The 21,037-nt window shown below is 56.3% G+C and overlaps 1 protein-coding gene across 1 annotated transcript in view; it reads right to left on the bottom strand.

The window, feature by feature from the left end:
- Window positions 1–11,000, bottom strand: part of ARRDC1 (arrestin domain containing 1) — a 36,809-nt gene extending 25,809 nt beyond the window's left edge. Inside the window, exon 1 of the mRNA XM_057407339.1 lies at window positions 10,779–11,000. Coding sequence (XP_057263322.1) covers window positions 10,779–10,896 — 118 coding nt within the window. The 5' untranslated portion in view covers window positions 10,897–11,000. The remainder of the gene's footprint in view (window positions 1–10,778) is intronic.
- Window positions 11,001–21,037: the final 10,037 nt, after the last annotated feature.

The raw sequence follows: 21,037 nt of genomic DNA, 5'->3' as shown, positions 1-21,037 counted from the left end.
CTCCCGAGATCTGCTACTCCCTCAGCGCCCAGCCCTCACGCACGAGTACTGTGACACTACTTCATAATACTAAATACTAACACTGTGACACTACCAATTAAACCAACAGCTCCTAATTCACTCAGCTGGCCCCATCCTTCTGGGGCCATCCTGTCAGCTCCTGAGACACAAAGAGTCATGAGCCAGTGAGGCAAGAGCAGAGCTTACACCGGCTGCTGGAGGCAGCGGAGGGTTCAGTGCAAGGTTAAGGATTGTCTGGGGAGGATTTTATCCTCTTCCTTCCCAAGAGCCCAGCACAGGGGCAGGGAGGGCTCCCGGCCTCTAGTGTGGAAGGAGAGGAGTTGTCGAGAGGAGTAGTTCACGCTTTCCAGCTCAAGTCAAACCCAAGCCTGCAGCCAGGCCCCCCGGAGGTGACTTGCCTGGACCTGACACACACTGAGCACATCTCCCAGCCCAGCAGCAGCCTCCAGCACACCAGGACTTGCCTGCTGCTCCCTGTGACCCGGGGGGGGCATCCCACCTCCCCCAGTCCATCACACAAAGTGACCCCAATACAGCTCTGCTCAGAGGCTCCAGTGAACCACCACTGAAACACTGCTACGGTTTGACCGGTCTGTGCCCCTGTGCTGCTGCCCATGGGCAATGCTGCTGCCATGCACAAGCCCAGCTGGGGCTCAGGACCACCCCTCTGCAGTGCACAAGCTTTAGCACCATTTAGTGTCCAGGAGCAAGAGATGCTCAGCCATTCCTTCCCGAGGTTTGCACTGGCCCCCTGCACCCTGCAAGAAGAATCACTCACACCATGGAAGAGACAGTCCCTTCCTAGCCCTGACCTTCCAGCAAAGCAAGCCCAAGCCCAGCAACACCCATCCTAAGCACCACCAGTGCCTGTTCTCCCTGGCTACAGGACAGGGCTGTATTTGCTGCTGCCAGGCTAAGGCAGGGGGACCCAGCCCCACACAACCTACAGGAAGCCCAGACCCACCCAACACAGCCCCACACTGGGGGAAGGCTGGACACAGCCTGTAGCAACAAGGCAGTGCCAGCTCTGCCACAGGGACAGTGACCCACAGCCATTATTTTGGCTGCACATGAGTTATTTTAGCCAGAGCCCACACCAGCATGGGGAGGGCACGTCCATGTAGGCAGGATCAACACAGGGAGGATGTTCTAGCAGATGCTGAAGTCTGAACAAAAGCAGAGCAGCAAATTGTCTCCAAGTCCATCCCCAGGCAGGTTGGTCCTGCCCTCTGCAACCACTTTCTTCCATCGAGCTGAGCCTAACAAGTTAACCTACATTTTCCATTTTCTCCCCAAAAGCAGGGGTCAACACACATCCCAGGGGAAGCAAGCAGGCTCTTGGGCTCCTCTTCAGAGCAACGTCCTGTTTAAACCGAAAGCTTCTCTCCCCTGTAGAGCTGGCAGGTTTATTTATAGCAGCCCGGTGTCTCATCGCAGTGTGCTGATAGAACAGTGGCTGCCCTCGGAGGCAGGGGTCACCTCAAACATGTGGGATGAAATCCCGGGCTGAGCGTCTTTAACAAGCCCGGCTCTGCAGGTGTCAGGCTGCAGGGGCAAAACCCACCAGTGAACAAGGCCACAGGGGCCGTGGGAGGGGGCAGCCACACGCCACAAAGCCTTGGATCTGCCACTCCTGCTGCCAAAGGCAACCGCAGCTCCTTAGCAACAGGCAGGGAAAGAGGCAGCATCCACATGCAGGGCATCGCGATGGGCTGCACCCATCCAGCCCTTCATCAACCCAGTCCCCACCATGCTGCTGATGCCACAACCCCCTCTCTGCTCACCAAACATGCTCCAAAAGGGCTGCCCCAGCATCACCCCCTTTCTCCAGAACTGCCTTTTACAAAAAAAAAAAGGTGAGTTTGGCTGGGTTTGTGGGGTTTTTTAGCTCCAGATGGATCTTGGGCTGGTTCAGCCTGGAGAAGGCTCAAGGGGAGACCTTAGAGCAGCTCCAGTGCCTAAAGGGGCTGCAGGAAAGCTGGAGAGAGCTTAGGACAAGGGCCTGTAGGGACAGGCCAAGGGGAATGGCTTTAACCTGCCAGAGGGGAGACTGAGATGAGCTCTTAGGCAGAAGCTCTTCCCTGTGAGGGTGCTGAGGCGCTGGCACAGGGTGCCCAGAGAAGCTGTGGCTGCCCCATCCCTGGCAGTGCTCAAGGCCAGGTTGGACACAGGGGCTTGGAGCAAGCTGCTCTAGTGGAAGGTGTCCCTGCCTGTGGCAGGGGTTGGAGCTGGAGGAGCTTTAAGGACCCTTCCAGCAAAAACCAGTCTGGGATTCTATGTTTTCTCCTGTGACACCCAGAGGGATGGATATCAGGAGAGGAGGCTGAGTGCTGGCAGTGCAGCTGAGGTGGGTGGCTGGCACAGAGATATTCCTAGTGAGTGTGAGATCCGCCTCTGCCAGTTACTCCCCAGTACAGATGGGACCGAGCTCCCATCAGAGCTTGCAGCAAGAGTCCCACACTGGCCCCAGAAGCTCTCAGCTCCCAGTGCTCTCAAGTGCAAAGCAGCAGATGCTGCCAGCTTGGTACAGAAACATCTCGTATTTAGGATCTCAGTGAGGTCCAGGAGAGTTATACTCACAACCTCTTAACAAGACAGATTCTAATTTCCTGCCACCCTTCTTAGGGGACCTGGGCAACTTAAACTCACTTGTCAGCCTTGGACAACCCGAATTTAAGCAAGTTATTCTCTTCAAAACAGAACAAGGCTGCATACATAAGCACTCAACATCTTCATCTGCAGTGTTTGGTTCCTAGAAGAGCCCTGTGGGAGGGGAATGCAAGTCCAGATGCCCATAAAGCAGCCAGGCAAGCGGAGCAGAGCCAGCCACTCGCCCCGGCACACAGGAATGCTGACAGACACCAGGACCTGGCAGGACTCGGCACCGCAGCCAGCCAGGGACCACAGCCACCCTTCAGCAGCACTCAGACAGCAGGGGAACCTCGTTTTTTATAGCTTGCCCATACCAAACTAGGTTTCCACCCTGCACTTAGCAATACTTCAGGCCACAGCAGTGGAGATATTCCAGTACACTTGGGTGGTTAAAAAAGAACCGGGCAAGAAACCCCACCGCAGCCGACCACACAGCGCTGCAGGTCACTGGGTGCTGCAAGACCAGTCCACGCTGCAACAAACTGCCCCTTTAAACCTATTAACAAACTGGATTGTTCTTCGCCAGCAAGTGCAGAGCCTCCTCCCAGCTCGCTGGCACAACAAGCCGTGATGGAGAGGCAGGCTGAGCTCCCTGCTGTGCTGGGAACACACCTCTGCGCTGCTTGCCACCTCCACCAGCTCGCTCCCACACACCGGAGCAGGTTCAGCGGGCTCTGCCCCCCGCCCCCGACAGCCCCTCTGCAGGAGCATCACCCCTAGTGCAGGCAGATAAACAGCGACTGATCAGGTTTCTCTGCTTAACCACAAAGAGGTTGATTCACCAGAGCCTACTCCCTTTTCAGGCTCTCTCGAAATAAAGGCTTCAAAGAGTTCTGGAAATTCATGCTTAACAGGCTTACTGTAACACCCGGGCTCCTGTGGGCCAGACACTGCTGCGGGACTGAGTCAGGCTCCTTTCCTCCTGGGACTCTCGGATACACTTGTCTGGGAGTTAAGGTTTGGACAAGTCCTGTTGGCCGATGCTCACGTTGGCAGATCCTCACTGCCACCCACAACACGGCGCTCCTGGTCTCCTCAGCAACAGCCAGCCCTGCAGATGCTCAGGAAAGGGGGTGATGCTCCTCCAGCCCCTCCTGGGCATGAGCCCCCCAGCACCCACTGCTTGTCCTCAGAGAGGAATCACAAGGCACTCATAGAACGGGCTGGGTTGGAAGGGACCTTAAAGCTCATCCAGTTCCAACTCCTGCCATGGGCAGAGACACCTTCCACTAGAGCAGCTTGCTCCAAGCCTGACCAACCTGGCCTTGAGCACTCCCCAAGTCAGCTCAGCACCCAACTGACCAGGAAAAGGCCTGTTACGGGCTGGACACCCCCCACCACATGCGTCTGGGGCACACACAGTACTGCCATAACCAGGCACCCTGAGCAAGCCTCTGCCTCCAAGGCACCAAGGACTAAAGCAGCAGGCTGAGTGCTCTGGAAACAACAGTCCTGATGTGAGGGGTCAGAGCCTGCATATGAGGGGAGGACACAAGAGCACAGGGGACAAGCAACTGTGCATAGCTGCACTGAGGCCCATCACCCTGCTGCTCTAATCCCGGCGCTGAACTCGCAAGTCAGCAGCTAGAATTTGCTGAGACACCTCCAAATGATTTAATGCTGCTGCAGCCCCCAACACGAGCCCAGAGCCAGCTCGCCCCTCCTAGCAGGTGAGGTTTCAAATGTCTTTTCCTTAGGAGCCTTATTTACAAGCAGTAAAACCACCCTGCATTTAGTGACTCTTTTCTAGTCTGCATACCAGCTTCTCCAGCGGGGGGGCAGGAGGTGCAGTGTGGCACAGCACAATGGGAGAACCCAGCCACATCCCCTCCCTTGCTCTCCACTGAACACGTCACACGCCACATCGAGCTCTCGAGCGTTGCTTTCACACACGTCAGTTGTCAAGAAACCCCTCTGCCCCAGCATCCTCAAAGAAAGCAGCTAGAATCCACTTCATTCTGCATTAGAGCTGCTCCTATGATTTTCTCTGATGCCATTCAATACAAGCAGCTGGATTCTCTATTTATAGCAAGATCATCAGTTTGGAAAGACAACTTATGTTCTTGTTATTACCAGAGCAGCAGACAGGTGAATCCCTGCTATGCTAGGAGTACTACCAGACGTTCTTCATGGTCAGGCGGGACACCTGCAGAGGTCGGAGCAGATAGAAAATGAAGCATTTGGGACCAAGACCTAAACCCCTGGACCTGACATTCAGTCCCATGTTGACACTCCCCATCAAAGCAGCACCACCCGATACCCACACACTGAGCTTTCCTTCCTGGAATGTTGCCTTCTGAGCCAATTTTATTCAAGTCTTACTGCAGGAAGCATTTGGGATTCAGCTCAGGAGGGATGGACAGCAAGCTGTTACCTCTGGCCAGAGCTGCTGGAGCCGGAACGACCGAGAGCACAGCTCCTCAGCAAGAACAAAGGATTGGAAGTTCCAAGCATTAGTGTTCCAGAAATGATTCATGCTTCTTGGAAACAGCCTTTTTGCTGCAGATATCTGGTAAGATCTGGTTTTTAATCAATAAGGTGCTCAGAGGTCAGGGTGTTTTCAAACTAGGTCTCCAAACAATCCTAGGCTGGCACTCAGCCTGACACCCTCATTTCGCCAAGGGGGTCAAAAGCAGCATCCACTCTCACCTCAGGACACCCCATATGCTCTTCACTTGACACTGGCACCCCATCAGCTCATTTTAACTGGCCATCAGGAGGCATTTGGGCTTGTAGAGTTGCTGTTCAAAAGCCATCACGAGGAGACAGAAGCCTGCCCATCTCTGTGGTCTGAAGCCATTTCACCTCCTGTATCGGATCCTGGACATGACCCAGGGACTCAGAGCACACACAGGAACAACTGTGCATAAGGGAAAAATCCTGCTGACTGGCAGCACTCTGGTCCTTTCTCATTTTCTCCTCTCCTAAGCAGTCTGCTCTTCTACACAAGAGATTTGAAGAGTGACAGGTTTTAAGAGCAGCACAAAGAGGTAATTAACTTCCACAGCAATCCCTATTGCCAGACTTCAGAGGTCACAACAGTAGCCTAAAGGCTGTACAGTGGTTATCTGGGCAATCAGCCCTCAAGAAAAGAGGCACCAAACTAAACCCCAGCCCCTGGTGCGCTTGCCAGGCTGACCCAGGAGCAGCTGCCCTGAGCAGGAGGAGGAAAGACCTGCCCCAATGCCAGGCAGAGCACCTTCCGAGAGAGGCTGCCCATAGCAGCCTTGCAGCACAACTCAACTCACCCACCGACCTCCTTCTCTTGGAAGAGCCTGAGCATTCTCTTCTCCAGACAGCAGAGGACAGTCTCCATGTCCATTGTACTCTTCCTGGCCTAGACTTCACCAAGTCAAGTGACAGCTACATGTCCTTTAAGATGTACTTCCTCCTCTTTCCCAAGAAAGACTTTCAGCAATAGGCATTCCCTGACACACCAGAGCAGAACATGCCCATCCATGCACCCGCACCTCCCTTGGCAGAGGGGCTGCCCCAACCATCACCTTCCTTGGCTGCTCCAGCTCACCCAGCCCTGCCTGTGGGGCCATGCTAGGGATGGGGACTTGCCTCCAGAGGGGAGGGATGGGAACACACAGACTTCATCCTTGCAGCCAAGGAGCCTCCCTGCTGCCTACCTGACTCCAGCCCTGAAAGACAACCTACGTCTCCGACAGCTCTGCGCTGCTCCGGGGAAGGGATAAGCACTCACACCCCATTTGTCACACTTGGAAGCAAATCAGACAGACAGAACTCTGCTCCACTTGTTCTCCCATTGTGTTAACAAGAGATGTGAGGCCGCAGCATGTCTCCTGGCCACAGAAAGCAGCAAACGAGGTTTCTGGATGAGCACAAGTGGTGTACAAGTGGGGGAGCAGCAGAGAGAGGCACACACTGCAAAGACAGGAGACACAACAATCTCGTGATTAGTTATTGACTCCAGAGGACTTGGAGCTCTAGCAGCAAGCCAGCCAGGAGAGCAGAAATCCCTCTTTTGTTCCCCAGCCTCAGACAGACTTGGCCACACAGCTCCCTGCTGTCTCGCTCCAGACAATGAGAAAAGAAAGTTAATCCACTTCCCCTGCAGCAGGAGCCATCCAGCCTGCCGGGGAGATGCTGCAGAATACATGAGCATTCCTGTGCATCAGCACCAGCCTCATCCCAGCACCCACCGCTGCCAGGGAATGCCAGACGGCTGGAGGACCCCACCAGGCACTGCCAGCGTTCCCAAGGACAGGGACAGCTTTGGATCTGCTCCTGCCTTCTGAACCCTTTGGGCCCTGATCAGCTCTGCACTGCAGGCACCGCTCCCTTGCCACGCAGCACCCAGAGCAGAGACCAGCTGTGGGGTCCCTCCTGCCCCAGTGATGTCCAGATGAGCACAGCAATGTCAAACCCACCTTTACAGAAGGCAGACTTCCAACCTGGGATAGAGCAAGCTTCAGCCTGCTAACAGAGATTGAATCCATCCTTTCACCATCACTTTCCCAAGCAGCCCAAGCCACAGCCCTTCTGCTGGAACAACGTTTTCCTCTGTATCAAGTGGCAGAGAGGATCGCGACCAACAAAGTCCTTTTGTGTCACCTCTTCCCCTCAGGAAGGGCACAGGTTACTCGCACATCAGACCCACCGTGCATGTGAACCAACCCCAAACTTCTCCCTGCTGCCCTTCTAGGGAAACAGAGGTCATCTTTTACTTTGGGCTCATGCCTCAGGATTTGAGTCACCTGCTTTTCAACCCCCTTGTCACCACCAGCTTTCTCAGTTCTCGTGAGAAGTGAGGATGTTTACTACACTGAAGATGAAAGAAGGCAATCAGGATTCAGCGGCACTCTGCTCTGCAGAGGGAATGTGGTACCCGGGTACTTCTAGAGCACAAACAGACATCAGTACTTGTGTCGGGAGCTTTGTAGGTCAAGGGAGTGATTTTCAAAGTCATCGTGGCATAAACTCGAACAGCTAAATACCAGAGAACAGCAAAGTGCTGAAACCTGCTCCGGAAGGCACTTGCCGTTTCTTTTACCAGCGACACAGGCAAGGGCTGGTGCTTTACCACTGCACTTCCGGACACGAGAGCCTGGCAGCAGGGCTGGAATAATCTGCACTGGCCCTGGAAGCCACAGAGCTGGGAGGAAAGTGCTCCAGCATCCCCAAGCAGCTCAAGCCTTTGTTCCAGCACACTCCCGCCAGCGGCCAGGGCTGCCAGCCCTGCTCCGAGCACACTTCTCTCCCTCCTCCCCCCAAATTACCTCCATCTCCAGCTGTCCCAGTGCCAGCTTCCTGTTTGGATTAATTATTCTTTGTGCACCCGTGTTTGACGATTTACCCAGCGAGCCAGGCACACACAACATGAGGAATTCTGCCTTCCCATTAGCGCCCTCCCCTGAGGCTCACAAGTTCTCCGGGAAGGACCTGCACCCTGGCACAGCCAAGTGGGCCTCCCCAGAAGGTCTGCTGGGCCACCACAGGCCACTTGTGACGCTGCTCCAAGGTCAGCTGCAGAAGGTGTGCTCCTGAGCAGCCTTTCCTGCTAGTCAGCAGGGCTGGCACGGAAGCCGGCGTAGGTGGGAGCGCTTGCGATCCCGAAAGGTGCGTCTCCAGTGAGGTTTTCCTATGACCCAAGATTTCCAGCGTGTTTAGCCAGGCAGAACAGAGCTTTGTTTGTAGTGTCTGCCTTTCAGAAGGTGCAATTTTCAAGAGCCATCAAAGGAGTGACCGTGCGAAGCGCTCGTCTACAGACTTGTTTGCATTTGTGATCTCAGAAAGCCACAATGCTGAGAGAAGCCACCACACGGGCTGGTCCAGCTCAGGCAATGGAAAGCACCAAGCCTCAGTGCTGGGGACCAGACCTGCAATGGGGGAGGACTTGGTGTCTCCTCCTGGGAGCCGTTTCCTAGTCTGAGAAGTAAGCTGATCACAGAAGGTGTAGGTGTATATACCAGATAAGGGGATGCCACCCACCTCTCCCCACACTCCACCAGAAAGCCACAGCACGTCAGGGTTGTCTGATTCCTTTGCTTCTGAGCCCATGGAGCTCTCAACAGGGCTGAGCAGCCCCTTTAAGACCTCTTGCCAGCAGGTAGCTGCCTGCTGTCACACCAAGAAGGATGTTTCAGCAGCTACATGAGACTCCTCCTCCTCTGAGGGTGAGGCATTTCCTTCAGCCAGAAGGAAGAGGGTGCCCATGTGGGAGATCCCCAGCCCCAGTGTGGAGGGATTAAACACCAGAGACTAAGATACAGAGCAGCAGGGAGGAGAGGTAGCAAAGAGCAAAGAGCTCTGCAGATGCTGGTGTCCCAGCCCAACGTGACTTATTTGGGTAGATTCACTTATCAGTTACAGGAAGTTTCCACCCCAGCTGGTGAACCAATGTACAGGGATCTCAGCCCAAAACAGCAGCTCAGGTCACCTCTGCACAGAAGCAAAAGGAAGAGCTACACACGGCCCACCTCGCATTCCAGCTGGATGCTTCTGCCAGCACTCTTAGAGCCTTGCTCAGCTGCTCCTGCCTCTTACCAAGATCAAACACCAACAGCAAACCCCCTCCTGGCTTCAGGACCAATCCTTACACTGGGCCCCAACGTTTCACAGGGTCAAAGCAATGAGGAAGCAGAAAGAAGGTCTGGAACAAAGAGACACATTCCTCCTGCCCCACCACAACCAGCTGCAGCACACCAGGAAGCAAAGGAGATCTGGTGTGAAGGAGAACGTGCAGTTCCTCTCCAACATGGGAGTCATAGAGGCAACAGCAAGGTGGAACCATGGCCAGCATAACCGAGCCCTCAGAAACCAAACACTCATCTTGCCCAAGAGGCGTCTTCAGGAACAGGCATGGAAGTGAACGGGATGGGCTGAGGATGGAAGTCAGCCACGCTTTGTTAACATCTTTGCTGGAAGAAGCATGTTTGGGAGTACCCTCCAAAACATGCAACTGTTTCGCTCCAACAGGAGTTGAACAGGCTGCAAGTCTGCACTTGTCCAGGATACTGTTTTCCTCGGGAAGCTTCCAAAAAGCTCTCGCAGACAACTGGGAATGGTGCTCACAAAAGCAAGACATAGACAAGCATAGGCACCACCATCCAGGCTGACGTCTCTGTTCAAGAGAGACTTTGCATTTCGCATTCTTTGGTCTTTCTTCCCCATAATAATTTGTTACAAAGGCAGAGCCAAGACAACCTCAGGGAAAACAGCAAATCAGCCTGCATTTCCACAGCACTGAGCACAACAACTAACTTGTAATGCAAATGACTTCTCCGGGCTGGGGGGAGCAAAGTTCCTGGTTTGGAAGGTCTGAACCAGCTGCTCATCATCCCCCAGCCCATCCCTGTCCCTCTGCCCCGAGGGACCGCAGCAGTCCCCATGGGGGCCCGGGGCTCACCTGGAGCAATCCCGATACCTCCTGCACCATGAGCACAGTGGGGGCTGCTGCTGCTGCTGCCTGCCCCACCGCGGGCACCCTCTCCCCAACACGCACAGGACCACAGGCACAGCCTGGACGCCTCCAAACCGGTGCTTCCACAACTCAAAACGCCCAAGTTCATTCCAGATGGAATAGAACGGATGCTCGCCTCGGACTGTGGTTGCAAACGGGCGGGCATCCTTCCTGCGGGGGCATGGCACAGGGCACCCTCCCCGCTGGGGTATCATCCTCTAGCTCCCCCCATGGCCCTGCCATACAGATCACACACTCCAGCGCAGGGGCCCGCTGTTGAGGGACCGCTGGCACCGCGATGCCGCAGCCCAGGGAGGCCGCGGGGCGCCGGGGGAGGCTGGACACGGAGCGCGGCTCCTCCGGCAGCCTCCCGGTGCCACTAACCGGGGCACCGCCGGGTGCTGTGAAACGAGCGTGCACCGCCAGGGTTTGCTGGGGTTTTAGGGGGTGTGGGGCTGCTTGCTTATGGGATGGGAGCAGAAAGTACGAGGAAGCGGAGGAGGAAATAATTCAGCAGGTTGCTGCTGCCGCCGCTCCCTTGCCCGCAGCGCCCGCTCCCCAGCGCCGGAGAACCGGCTCCTCCGCGCCCCCCCACCGCCCCGCCACCAGCCCCACGGGTGAGGGCAGGCCCCGGGGACACCCCATGCGGGGAGCGGCGGGCAGGCCGCGGGCTCACCTCGGTACTGCAGCGAGCCAGAGAGCCGCACGGTGACGGTGCCCGCCAGCGGCTCGCCGGGGCCGTACACGACGCGGCTGTCGCCCAGGCGGATCTCGAAGAGCTGCACCTTCCCCATGGCCCCGCCGGCCCCCGCCGACCGGCCCGGCCCTGCGCGCTCCGCCGGCAGCGGTACCTGCGCCCTCCGCCGCGCCGACCCGCGATGTCCCTGCCCCGCCGGGCCGCCCCCTTCCCGCCCCGCACCGCCCCTTCCCGCCCCAGCCCCACAGCGCGGCCGAGCCGGGGCGGGCCCGCAGGGACGGGGCGGTTTGTGAGGGGCGGGCTGCGAGGGAAGGAGGCGGCTGTGGGGTCGAGCTGTGAGGGAAGGGGGCGGTAGTGTGTGTGGTGTGTGAGGGAAGGCGCCGGTTGTGGGGCCGGCTGTGGGTCTGGGGTGTGAGGGAAGGCGCCGGTTGTGGGCCTGGGGTGTGAGGGAAGGCGCCGGTTGCGGGTCTGGGGTGTGAGGGAAGGCGCCGGTTGTGGGCCTGGGGTGTGAGGGGAGGCGCTGGCTGTCCCAGCATGGGGCCATATTTTCTCCTGGTGATCCCTGCTCCCTCTAATCCGATCTGCCCCCTGTAATTCCCTGGCCCAGCTGTCACCTCTCTCCCTCCTATTTTTATAACCCCAATCGCTTTAAGTGCCCGGTGAGAAGCAAATACAGGCGACCCGCCGCGTCCTGGGGCTGAGGGGTGAGCGACGGCCCCACGCTCCCCATGGATGAGTGGGGTGAAGGTGTCTGAGCCAGCCGGGGGTGAGCAGCGGGCTCCCCCGCCCCGCTCTACATCATGGAATAAACCCCACCTGCAAAACCCGCAGGAAGGCAGCGCCGGGGAAGGCACCGCTGCGAGCCCGCTGCGTGCACAGGCAGCAGGAGCACGTGTGGAAGGAAGGGCTGTTTGTCTGCAGAGCACACCCAGCTCGGACCCGGCCCGACACACACAGACATCCGTCCTGCCGTGGCCCTGCAGCGACACCAGCGCGGGCATGCGGGAGGCAGGACCTCTCCATGCTGCCTTAGGGTGGGTGCTGCGATACCGAACCCTTCACAGAGCACCAGAGGAGTTGGGGTGCCTAGAGCACAGGGCTCCTGCCGGGCACTGCCTCCTCTGGTGCTGCAAGCTACCTCGTTTCCAGCCTGTGTGTAGTCACAGGCAATACAAACCTCGTTCCATGGTCTCCAGCAGCTCATCTCCTTGTACCCCACGCACGTCTCGCCTTGCGCTGCCCTTCACTTTTGTTTTGCCAGGCTACATGCACTGATTTTCTCCAGTCTCTGGTGTTGTAACGCCAGCCTGAAGCAGCTTCCGTCAGTCCCTGTTTAGCTGTGACCCAACAAACTGGAGAGGGGCTCTTCATCAGGGACTGTAGTGATAGGACAAGGGGTGATGGGTTCAAACTGGAACAGGGGAAGCTGAGGTTGGATGTAAGGCAGAAGCTCTTCCCTGGGAGAGTGCTGAGGCGCTGGCACAGGGTGCCCAGAGAAGCTGTGGCTGCCCCATCCCTGGCAGTGTTCAAGGCCAGGTTGGACACAGGGGCTTGAAGCAAGCTGCTCTAGTGGAAGGTGTCCCTGCCTGTGGCAGGGGTTGGAGCTGGGTGAGCTTTTGGGTCCCTTCCAACCCAAACCAGGCTGGGATTCTATGATATTACTAAGCACCCTTTCCCCATGGAAAGTGGCCAAAGACTCAGGGCTTCATGCACTGCTGGAGCTACCCCAGAGGGACACCGCACGTGCAACAGCTCAGGGTGAATAAAACCCTTCACCAGGCTCCTCTCTCCTGATACAAAGGGGTTTGTGCACCTTGTTTGCAAAAAAAAGTTGACTTTAAGCATGGTAAAAGTTGCTCACCCAAGGTCACAACGTGAGTGAAAAGGATTCCTGTGCCAGGAGCTGAACAAAGGCGCTGGGCTCCAGCCACGCACGCTGTGGCATGGCTGCAGCACGGCGGGGCAGGCACTGTGTGCTTCACACAGGCACGGGAGCCCTTCTCGTGACATGACCAGTGATGCCACAGCGTTAGTCCATCACCCAGCCCACGGCTATGGTGTGCATGGCAGCTTGTAAGGCATAACTAGGTGGGTATAGAATAATAGAATCCCAGCCTGGTTTGTGTTGGAAGGGATCTTAAAGCTCATTCAGCTCCAACCCCTGCCATGGGTGTTTGGGAAACTGCAAAAGATCCACTTTCATGTGATTTTGGATCATTGTTTTGCTTTAAATTGCTTTGAAGGGTTTGATGTGGGAAATCTCACTTCTGCCTGCTCTCCCATCCTTTTTCCCTTAGTAAAAGGGAAATTTCTAAAGAGAAAACTGTCAACCCTGGGTTTAGAGTAAAATTTTCCTATCACATATCATCACGTTCCACTCACTTCAAGGAATATGACATTTCTTGACAAAGAACATGGTAGTTATTAAAAAACCACAACATGTATCAGTACCCCACGCACTGTCACCTGAGTGTGCCCTGCCTGCAGCAGACATGAGCTTCAACCATGGGCCCTGGGAGAGCGGCCGTGGGTGCCCGCGCACAGGGATCGGCTGTAGCTGCATGCTGTGCACTCCCCTCACATGTATGGTTATAGCAAACCTCCAAAGTTGAGTCACAGGCGCTGTCTTGTGACTTAAATTTGTTCCTCTTTTGGCCTCAGATGTTGTCCTGCAGCTGCGCCTGGTGACAAGCTGGTGGCACAGCCCCACCTGACCGTGCCTCAGTTTCCCCATGCAGGACACCGTGATCCTGCCTGGCAGTGCCTGTGCTGAGCCAGGAGCCGGGTGTCCTGAGGGAGAGGCACTGCGGAAATGCCCGAGCATAGCCCAGCTGTGACTGGCAGAGGCTGAGCCATGGGAATGCTTCCAGGTGAGGCTCAGCACGGTACCCCTGGGGCAGGGAGGAGCTGACACCATCGTTCCACCCTCTCGGTGCTCTCGGACACCCCTGTGGCTGCTGGGGAGAGGAACCAGCCTCGCACCCAGCACCCTGGGGACACCCTGGTCTCCTCTGTCACACGGGATGAGGAGCCCTTCTCTCAACCCTCAAGTTTTCTTGCTTCTGCTGTTCCAACCTCTCCCCCATCCTCCTGATGGGAGGACATGATGGGGGCTTTACTGCTGGCTGGGTGAGCTCCCTGCACCCCATGAGGCTGTGGCAGAGGAAGCAGCACAACCACAGCAAGCGGCCATCAGGTTTGTCTGGACCTGAGGGACACATTTTACAATGAGGGTGGTAAAACACTGGCACACGTTGCCCAGAAAGGTGGTGGATGCTCCATCCCTGGAGACATTCAAGGCCAGGCTGGATGTAGTTCTGGGCAACCTGATCTAGTTGAAGATGTCTCTGTTCATTGCAGGGGGTTGGAATACATGAGCTTTGAAGGTGCCTTCCAACCCAAATCATTCTCTGATTCTGAAGCTTCCCTTGGACTCACACACTTTCATCAATGAGCCCATGGAAGGTTCGCTGCTACTATATACATCTATTCTATATACCTATATATGTATAGAAAATCCATATTGATATGTTTATGTTACACTTACATTCGTTCTTTCCAGATCACTTCCCTGCCTCGCTCGGTGCCTCCCTGCTCCTCAGCTGATTCCGTGGCCATTCAACCACGTCATCTGATGCGACAGCAGCAACCATTACTCATTTGTTCCAGGCTGACACCTCTCACCAGCTCACCTGGGTTTGGTGGCGTTCAGCCGCACCTTCCTGCACAGCCATCCTTCACCCCGCAGGAGGCCACAAACCAAGGTCCCCAGCAACCTCCTATGGGTTCACGGGCTTGGCTGTGGGCAGCCGAGGCAGCTTCCCGAGGGCACGTGCTGGGATTGGAGCCAAGTGTCCCATCAGCGGTGGCTGAAGCTCTGGGATCTCAAGTTCCAGAGCATTGCAGCAGCTCCTTGAACTAGCATCTGCCTGATAACCCCGTGGTTGCACCAGCTCTCCCAGAGTCCCACTCCTTGGGATGATGAGAGATCAGGATCAGCCACACAGCAGAGCCAGGCTCTGTGAGGAGCCAGGGGCAGCTTTGGGCTTCATCCCAGGGGTGCTTCATGACCCTGTATCCTGAGACAGTGTCCCAGGCCTCGTTTGTAGGCTCATGGAATGATTTGTGTTGGAAGAGTCCCAACCCCTGCCCCGGGCAGGGACACCTTCCACTAGAGCAGCTTGCTCCAAGCCCCTGTGTCCAACCTGGCCTTGAACACTGCCAGGGATGGGGCAGCCACAGCTTCTCTGGGCACCCTGTGCCAGCGCCTCAGCACCCTCACAGGGAAGAGCTTCTGCCTCAGAGCTCAGCTCAGTCTCCCCTCTGGCAGGTTAAAGCCATTCCCCTTGGCCTGTCCCTACAGGCCCTTGGCCAAAGCCCCTCTCCAGAGGATAAAAAACTTAAAGGGGCTGTAACAGCGTAATAAATACCATCCCCTTACCCTCATACCATGTGCCTGACTGTAGAATAACCTCACTGAGCCATCTCCACCAGACTTCCCTTCCGCAAGGGACAAACCCTATGTGGCCCTGGGCAGTTTGCTTCTGCTGACAACCTTTTTGCTGCTAACACCCACACTTGCCTTTTAGTCCAGCTTTGGCAGGCTTCAGCCACTGGTTCTTGTCCTGGCTTTCTCTGACATTAAAGAGTCCTTGAGTGCCAAGTAATTTCCCCTCGAGGTGGTACTTACACACCAGAATCAAGGCACCTCTCCATTTCTGTGATAAGCTGAGCTTGTCAGGCCCCTCTCTGCATGGTGCTTTATCCAGCCTTTGTGTTCCTGCGCTGGTTTGTGCCTCTGCAAACCCACGTTCTGGCATTTGTGTGTGGATGGGAATCTGTGTGCGGGAGCAGCCTCCCCCCCCACACACACGTGCACACACAGGAGCTGAGGCATTAATTTATCCCCAAATGCACATGGGGTATGCACAAGCCCTTTAGATCACATCATGAGGGACCAGGTGAGCACCCACAGGTAACACACAGGCCGCTCCCGACCTGTTCTCCCCCATACGTTAACCCTCACCCCTGGGGAAGGGCTGATTCAGGGCCATTCCTCCCAAGCCGTCTCCTCCCTTTCAGTCTTCCCCCCAAGCCATGAAGGAAGATGAAGGCAGGGAGAGCCCCTACCTGAGCCAGTGTAGCCTGTGACCCAGCTGGCACCCATCCCCTTCTCGTGGGTGCTACTGCTTTAATCTCCTAATGCCAGCCAGCACCTGGCGAGCCTCACCGAATCCTTCGAGAGAGGCAAGGCATCCATTACTGTTATCATTCACATCCTGCTGCCTGGATTTCTGATCTCCTCCCCTGCTGGAGGAGCCTCTTGCTCAGTGCAGGACTGGGGAGGAGGATCTGGTGGCAGGATTCATTTCTTCCCTTCCCCACAGCATCCATGCACAGGCAGAGTGGCGAGGATGGTTTGCTGTGCTCACCTACAGGCTCTGGGAGCAGGAGGATTCGCTCACTCAGCCCCAGTGATCCCAGCAGGGCCTCACCTGAGAAAAGGGCCAAATTGAACCCAAAACCTGACTCTCGTGCCCCCAGCACCAGGCAGGATTTTGCAGCTCTCCCTCACTGCAAAGCTACACAGAGTCGGGGTCAGGTTCCCACAACACCAGGGCAGGCAGCAGTCGCTGTTCAACACGTATGAGCAGGATGAGGTTCCCCCCAGGCTCATGGGGACCCTTTTCAGAGCTGTGCTGCAGGCAGTACCCAGTGCCTGCTTCCCAGGAGATGCCCTGGGCAAGCAGAGGGTCCAACAGCAGCAGCATCACTCACCCTGCCTGATCCCCACCTGAGGTGCACCTCACCTGTATTTGCCCTGGCTCTACTTTTTCCCCTACACAGGTTCCTCTAACACCACAGCCTGGCTGCCCAGGACAGCAGCCCCATGCAACCCAGCCATCAGCTCTTTGACACTGGTGATGTTTGGTACCCTTCCTCACAGTGGGGATCGCTGCCCCACCACAGGCTCACCACTGGGGATGCAATGTCCCATCAGCCACTCCCATGCAATGTCCGCAATCACACCTGCAGCGCTTCCACCTAAATCCACTGGATTTCCCCCAGAAACGGGAGGGGAGCACTTCCATGTTTGGATGTGGAGGAGATAGCTCCCAGCAGAGAGGCAGTGACAAATATCCGTGGACAGAAGGCAGCAGTGCTGATATCCAAGACCGTACCACAGCTGCTACCTAGAGGAGTGGATTGCCATGCTGCTCAGAAGGCGGCTAGGGTTAATTTGCCCAAGCAGCCCAGGTGTCCCTCTTCCAGCTGATAAAAAGCTGTGGAGCGGACCCTGTCCTAGATGCCATGGCCTGAAATCAAATTCCCCCAACCCTCCAGGAAGCTCATGAGGAGGGTCTGGGGAGAGATCATGCACCAAGGGTCATGCACCCAGCTTGAGAGCCCTGGGGTGCAGCCCAGCACCTGGTGACAGAGCTCCCTTCTGAGCAAACCCCACCTCCATAGCGTGAGCCCCTTCCCTACCACCAGGGCCTGGGTAAGGGGCAGGACATCACACCAGCAGTGCTGATCCCAAGGACACCTCATGGGCTGGGCCAGAAACCACCCAGACCCAGGCGAGCAGGGGAAGGAGTTAATGCCTCGGCACAAGCTGCGGCAGCAGCAGCAGCACTGCCCGAGGGCACCATCAGCACTGAAGGGTTTTCTCTGTGAAGCAGTGCTTTCCAAAAGCATTTGCTGGCTGGCTGCATCCGGGTGGATGCCGTGTGGAAAGCAGTGGGGAAACGGGCATCCCCTATCACTGTACCTGGCTGTTCTTTACCCGTGCTCATCCAAGCTCCCTTGCCCATGGCTAAGATATCCCGGGATTGGCCCTCATCAGCTCTCCCTTCCCCTAGTCATTATTGATCTGGGGTTCTATGAGCTAATACGCAAGACCCAGAGGTCACTGGTCCAAGGCCAGCCGGATGTGTCACACAGCAGCTGAGTCACATCCGACAGCCCTGCCTTGGCCAGAGCAGGAGTCATTAAAGAGCCCTTCACCACCACACCATGAGCAATGCCTGCCCCAGCCACACATGGGTACGATGCTGCTGACACAAGGAGCTGATGGAGGCTTTGCCCGCACTACAACCATGTGCTGGACAGCTGCCAAATGAGTTGGTGGCAAGTGGAGTCTACAACCCATTTACACCAGGCAACGACGCTGCTTGTGCGGGCAGTTACACCTGGATGTGCAAATGCCCTGGGGAAGCAGCCAGCACCTCCCACCGTGGGATAAGAGAAGGCAGAGAGCTGTCTGCCTCCACGCCTCTCGCAACAGTGGGAGCTGAGCGTGATGAGCTTCTGCGTGTCCGTGTCTGCTACCCCTACACTGCCTCTGCAGGGCAACCTGCCGAGCTACTGCCACCCAGTGTACCCGCTGGGACAGCAGGAGCTGAAGGCACTGTGCCACCCCAGGGACCTGTCCTGGCACAGGGCCTCGAAGGGGCTGGGGCAAGCAGCACAACAGAGGCTGCAGCAAGAGCCTCCAGCACCCAGGGGTGGTACAAGGGTGCAGTCCGGCAGGGAAGAAGCACAGAAGGGCAGAGCACATCCCTTGGAGTTTAGACTGCAAGCCAGCAGCAGGTCAGTGTGTTACAGCAGCGCAGCTGGTCAGGAAGCACTGCAAGGCAGCTCAGGGCAGACCAGCAGTGAGCTGGGTACAGACCCGTCAGCATTTCCCTTCCACAAAAGCCTGAGGAGGTGGGAGAAGGACATGCTGGGCACTGAGGAGCTGGTGCAACAAACCATGGGGCCCTTGTCTGAGGGCCAGGAGGGACGAGACGTGGTATGCCTGATTTAACCCAGCCAGGATGGCTGTTAAGTGTGCTTCGGGTCCCTGTGAGCTCATGGGGGAGGTGGAAACATCCCAGACACAGTGTGGGTCCATGTCCTGGATTAAGCTCCATGAAGACAGTTATCCAAGCTAAACCAATCCAGATTGATCTTATTTCATCTTCCTCCTCGGGGTGTTTCTCTTACAGATCAGCTGTTGCCAGATCTGCCAAAGCCTCCTGTACTTCCCTGCACTGTAACATCACATGTGTCTTCCCTCACCCTCCCTGTATTCTGTGAGTTTGAGCTGGTTTAGGATGAAACCAGTTCTTTCACTTGCAGCTCTGGTTCCCGACAGCACCACCTTCACACACTCCTCCCATGGGCAAATATTCCAAGCCCAGCCCTATCTACAGCTATTTTCGGAGTCCTCCTAAAACTTGCCTTGCATTGACATTTCAGCCCCTGAAAACACCTACTGTGATGTGAATCGAGGCCAACAAATGCGCTACATGTGTTACCACAGCTATCAGGCTAGAGCAGCACCACAAGAAATCGCTTCATTTGGGTTTGAATCATGTCTCCACCAGCCACATCTGACTGCAGCACAGCTACAGCTCAGCCTGCCCCTGCTTCTCTTAGCAAGCTCTGCCATTACGGCTTAACCACTTGCCTTCCTTGCAACAACCCAAGGACCTGCAGGAACTTAAATAGGCTTGAAAAAGAGAAAGGCATTATAGGAGAGGGGCTTTGGCCAAGTGCCTGTAGGGACAGGCCAAGGGGAATGGCTTTAACCTGCCAGAGGGGAGACTGAGCTGAGCTCTGAGGCAGAAGCTCTTCCCTGTGAGGGTGCTGAGGCGCTGGCACAGGGTGCCCAGAGAAGCTGTGGCTGCCCCATCCCTGGCAGTGTTCAAGGCCAGGTTGGACACAGGGGCTTGGAGCAAGCTGCTCGAGTGGAAGGTGTTCCTGCCCGTGGCAGGGGTTGGAGCTAGGTGAGGTCCCTTCCAGCACAAACCAGGCTGGGATGATTCTATGGTTATGTCAGTGCCATCTCACCATCCTCCACAGGCACATCCCTGCCCATGGCATCCCACCACCACCATCATTTCTCTGCAGCTGCAGGAAATAAGGATTGAAGAAGAAATTGAACTCTCCAGGCCCAGTTTGCTACCCCCTGCCCCCATGCACAGCGAGGGGACTTCCTTGGTGTGAACACTTCATAATAGCCAAGTCTATGTTTCCCAGCTCCTCACACGGGTGCCTGTGCACAAGGTAACTCCATGGGGGAGCTGACTGCCTATTTCAGCATATGTTTCAAAAGGCAGCACAACAGAGACAGATACCAGTGAGGAACCTGGTCCTGCACCCACAAATACATCTGTATCCCCCCATCAGCCTGAGGAACCAGCTCCACAGCTCAACCCCTCCTCACAGCATCACCTCCCTCCTCTGCACCAGGCACGCAGCCGTGGGTACCACCAGCCTCCAAGGAGCTCACACAGCAGAAACATTGGCTAAGACTGGAAGGGACACCACAGGGGAGATTGTCCTACCCCATCCCTGCACATATCCCACACAGCCCCCCTCTCTCCCAACTGTATTTTCTCCTGTAGCCCCTTCTACAACCACTACCACCCACCAGGGTACAGCAAGGGCCAGGAGCACCCAAAGGTCCAAGAAGCCAGAAGAAACACCACAATTACAGGCAGGGTCTCCCCAGCAATGGCCTTGTCCCTCTGCTCCCAAGCAGAACAGACCTAGACATGATAGAAACATACAATCAGGAGTGAGGAGCACCAGGAAAGGTCCCCATGAGGGAGATCTAAAAGGCAGAAAGTCAACCTGCAGTTCAGGATCAGTGAAGGCAACCAAGGTGAGACAGAGCCTGGTGATCTTCTGGCAGGCCTACAGTGGTGAGACACAGCAAGCTGGGCAGTGAGCTCATGGTTAGAGGCTGGATGATCACAAGAGAAGACTAGTACTCCTCAATACAGCTCAGGCAGGGACTGACCCCTCTGGCAGAGCTTAAATGGACCCATGGGCTGGGGGTCCAGGTGAAGCTGGTCAGAGCCGTTAAAGCCTATTAGCGCCTTGACACCCTGTGTAGGTCCTGCCCCCGTGCAGCCCCCAGCCTGCAGTAGGGAGCTTTTGATGGCTCATCTGGCCTTGTTCACCCACCATAGGCCTGGGTGCTCAGGAGTGGGGCTGGGCCCTGGGGTGGCTGCTGTGGGACATTGAGGACTCGTTTGTGAAGGCTGCTCTAGGGGCACCTGCAAGAGGGGGATTCCTTGCAGACCTTTCTCAAGCCATCCATCAGCCCTGCTGTGGCTTCACAGCTCTGCTCTGTGAGTCTTGACTGAGCAAAGCAGCAGCCCCACTGCAGCAGGGAGCACAAGGAAGACCCTGTCCTATCCTCACCAGGGTGCCAGGGAGTCTTTGCCCATCCCAGCATGGCT

Source organism: Pezoporus wallicus, unplaced genomic scaffold (assembly GCF_028554395.1).
Source record: "Pezoporus wallicus isolate ANWC-B61680 ecotype Strahan unplaced genomic scaffold, APGP_CSIRO_Pwel_v1 contig_8234, whole genome shotgun sequence".
Classification (NCBI taxonomy): Eukaryota; Metazoa; Chordata; class Aves; order Psittaciformes; family Psittacidae; genus Pezoporus; species Pezoporus wallicus.
The sequence above is the reverse complement of the archived record's forward strand: the minus strand, read 5'-3'. Positions and strand labels throughout refer to the sequence as shown.